This window comes from Humulus lupulus, chromosome 9 (genome assembly GCF_963169125.1).
Source record: "Humulus lupulus chromosome 9, drHumLupu1.1, whole genome shotgun sequence".
Classification (NCBI taxonomy): domain Eukaryota; kingdom Viridiplantae; phylum Streptophyta; class Magnoliopsida; order Rosales; family Cannabaceae; genus Humulus; species Humulus lupulus.
The window spans coordinates 143,997,412-144,000,801 of NC_084801.1; the positions used below are offsets into that span (position 1 = coordinate 143,997,412).

Here is a 3,390-nt window from a genome sequence, read left to right on the forward strand (position 1 = left end):
AACAAGTCTTCGTTGGGGATGGGAGAACTCAGTACAAGAGGAGAACTCAGATAGGCTTTCAGTTCTTTGAGCGCTTTATTTTGTTCTGTCCCCAGGTGGTGTTCGTAGACTTCTTAATGCATTGCAGGAAGGGCTGGCAACGATCGGACATGCGTGATATGAATCGGCTTAATGCTATAATTTTTCCTGTCAGAGCCTGGATGTCCCGGACGGTTCTGGGTTCCTTGACCTCTGAAAGTGATGCAATCTGGGTTGGATTGGCCTCGATGCCTCTCTGGCTGACCACGTATCCTAGGAAATACCCAGAGGACACCCCAAAGGCGCACTTAGTTGGATTTAGTTTCATTTTATAAGTGTCAAGGATGTCGAAGCATTCATTTAAATCGCCCACATGTGAAGAACTTTGTCGAGATTTGATGACCATGTCATCGATATATACTTCCATGTTTCTCCCGAGCACTGAAGAAAATAGTTTGTGCATCAGCCTCTGGTATGTTGCTCCTGCATTCTTTAGTCCGAAGGGCATAACTTTGTAACAGTACAAGGCGCATTCTGTTATGAAAGATGTATGGATCCGATCTTCTGCCTTCATTAGGATCTGATTGTATCCTGAGTAGGCATCGAGAAAGCTCATTCTTTCGAAACCTGCCGTGGCGTCTATCATCTGATCAATTTTCGAGAGAGGGTAGCTATCCTTAGGACATGCTTTGTTAAGGTTGGTGTAGTCTATGCACACTCTCCTTTTCCCATTTTTCTTTAGGACCACTACAGGGTTGGCTAGCCAACTAGGATACAAGCATTCTTCTATTGCTCCTATGCTCAGAAGCCATTGTACCTCTTCTTGGATGGCTTGGTTGATTTCAGGAGCAAACCTCCTCTGCCTCTGCTTGACGGGTGGGAAACTGTTCGATATGTTGAGGTTGTGACTCATGACAGAGGGGTCTATTCCTGGTATATCATCCGGAGACCAGACGAAGGTTCCAATTCTGGTTTTGAGGAATTGGATTAGGGTCAGTTTTTCTTTTTCAGGAAGTTTGATACTTACCAGCACTATTTTGGATGGGTCAGCATCATCTATACAGATTTCCTCTAAATCATCAAGTGTGGTCTGGGGCTTTTCACGATCTTCCTCTAGATCTAGGCCTTTGAGACATGCTGATAAGTTACACTGTGATTGCTATTTGTTGGGATTGTCTTCAGGAGGGGAGGTGCCAGAATCATTTATTTCTTTCAGGGTAAGGAAGCATTTCTTGGCTTGCTTCTGGCATCCTTTTATGTCGATGGTATACCGTCCGTTGGGTGAGTGGCACCGCATAACTTGATGCAAAGTCGAGACCACTCCCTGCATTCGGTGGATCCAACTTCCTCCCATGATGGCGTCATAGCTTGTGATGGAGTCCACAATGAGGAAGTCCACAGGCAAGGTGCGTTCTGCGGCTATCACGGTTAATCGAACAACGCCCTTCGGGTATACCCTCTGGCTGTTAAATCCCAAAATTGGTGTAGCAGAGGTCCTAGTCTGATTTTCTTCGAGTCCCATCTTCTGGAATGCTTCCTAGAAGAGAATGTCAACCCCACTGCCCCCATCGACTAGAACTCTTCCCACCTGGCAATGTTTGACTTGCAGTGAAATAACTAGAGGATTGTCATGGGGCAGGTGTACTCCCCGCAAGTCATCTTCGGTGAAGGTGATTGCAAAGGCTATATAGCGTCTTTCCTCCGAAGTGACGAGGTTGATTATGGGGCCTAATGATCTGTATCGCTTTACCCGTTCTTCCATCCTCTTGTGAATTTTGGTGGCCTGCTCTTGTTCCTCGGTGAGTCCACGATCCCGTGTATCATAGGGATTTGCTTGAGGGGCTCTTGTGAGCTTGCGGTGGCCGCATGCAGGGAGTCTACTACTGGTGGTGCTGGGACGGAAGCAGTGTTGGGATGTGAGGTGCCGGGTCTGCTTGTCTCTTTAATATACTGGGTTAGGCGTCCACTTCTCATGAAGGCCTGGATCTGATTGTGTAGGTTGTGGCATTCAGCGATTGTATGGCCATGATCCTTGTGGAAGAGGCAGAACCTACTTTTATCTCTTCTTTCAGGGGGAGTGGTAATTTTGTATGGCTCACACCAGATGGGTCTGTCTTTGTTTTCTTCGTAAATGACTTATTGAGGGACAGTGTACTCGAAAGAGGGGTATTGCGGTGGGTCTCGATTTGGCTTTGGCCTTTTACCTCCTTTTGTGTGATCCATTTCCTGTCTCTTCCTCTTGTCATCCCTTGCAGGTGGGGGGAGGAGGGTTATTTGCTGGTGGAGCGGAGATAAGTGCGGATTTCTTCTGTGCACGCTCTCGAAATTCCAAGACTCTGAAGACACCCTCAGCACGGATCTGAATCTCATCCATGTCATAAGGTGGTGTCATGGTGAGGTTTTCGTGTAAGAGAGATCCCACCTGTAAGCTTTTGACGAAGAGATTAGTCGCGGTGACTAGGTCGACATCGTAGATCTGGTGTAAGAGGTCAATGAAATGTTGCAGGTATGATTTTGGATGTTCATTTTCCCCTTGCTCGATTCGATAGAGATCTGCCATTGTTCTTGGCGCCTCGCGGTTAGCATTATACTGTTGGAGAAAGGCTCTACGGAGATCACCAAAATTTTTGACAGAACCAGGTTTCAACTGCCTGAACCACAACAGGGCTGTCCCAGAGAAAGTCATGGAGAAAACTTTGCACTGTATGGCTTCATTGTTGGCTTCTAGGGCCATTATCTTTTGAAATTGGAACAGGTGGTTGAGTGGGTCTCCCTTTCCATTAAATGCGGGTAAAGGAGGGATTACGAAGTCCCGCAGTTTGGGCTCGTTCTGAATCCACTCTGCAAAGGGTGACCTCTCCGTGGTTCTTGATACCAAATCCATGTGCTCAGTGGTGTGAGTGGACCTTCCATCCGAAAACTTCTCTAACATTTCTCGCATCATCTCTTCTTTCCAATTGTCCAAGAACTGGATGGAGGAGGTACGATCCTCAGCAGGTGAGGCTTGCGCGGCCCGTTGTGGGGTCTGCCGGGGCCCATTATCGGAGACTGGTTGGGTTGTTCTTGTGGGCTTTGCGCCGGCTCGCATATGTGTCTCATAGTGTTCCGTCCTCCTCTCCTCACCTCCTTAATGAAGATAAGCCGGGGAGGATGGTAGGGGACCCTGGGACCCTTCTCTGGGGTGGATTACGCTTCTCTGAGGAGAATCGATCTGAACGATCGGAGCTTCAGGTCTACCAAGGTTGGGATTGTTGTTATCTTGGGTCCTGCGCGTAGCTACATTGGTTTTTCGCAATTTGGCGATCTCAGCTTTGAGCCTGGCCTGAGCTTCGGTCAACGTTTTATGGCTTCGTCGAATCTCTGCTGGCTGGC

General features: G+C 47.9%; 1 protein-coding gene across 1 annotated transcript; it reads right to left on the bottom strand.

The window, feature by feature from the left end:
* Nucleotides 1–2,260: 2,260 nt before the first annotated feature.
* LOC133800122 (uncharacterized) lies at nt 2,261–3,106 on the bottom strand. Its single transcript, XM_062238089.1, has one exon. The coding sequence runs from the start codon at nt 3,104–3,106 to the stop codon at nt 2,261–2,263; it is 846 nt and encodes a 281-aa protein (XP_062094073.1).
* Nucleotides 3,107–3,390: the final 284 nt, after the last annotated feature.

Coding starts and splice junctions, on each gene's coding strand:
- LOC133800122 (XM_062238089.1), bottom strand. CDS start 3,106: ATGCGAGCCGGCGCAAAGCCCACAAGAACAACCCAACCAGTCTCCGAT.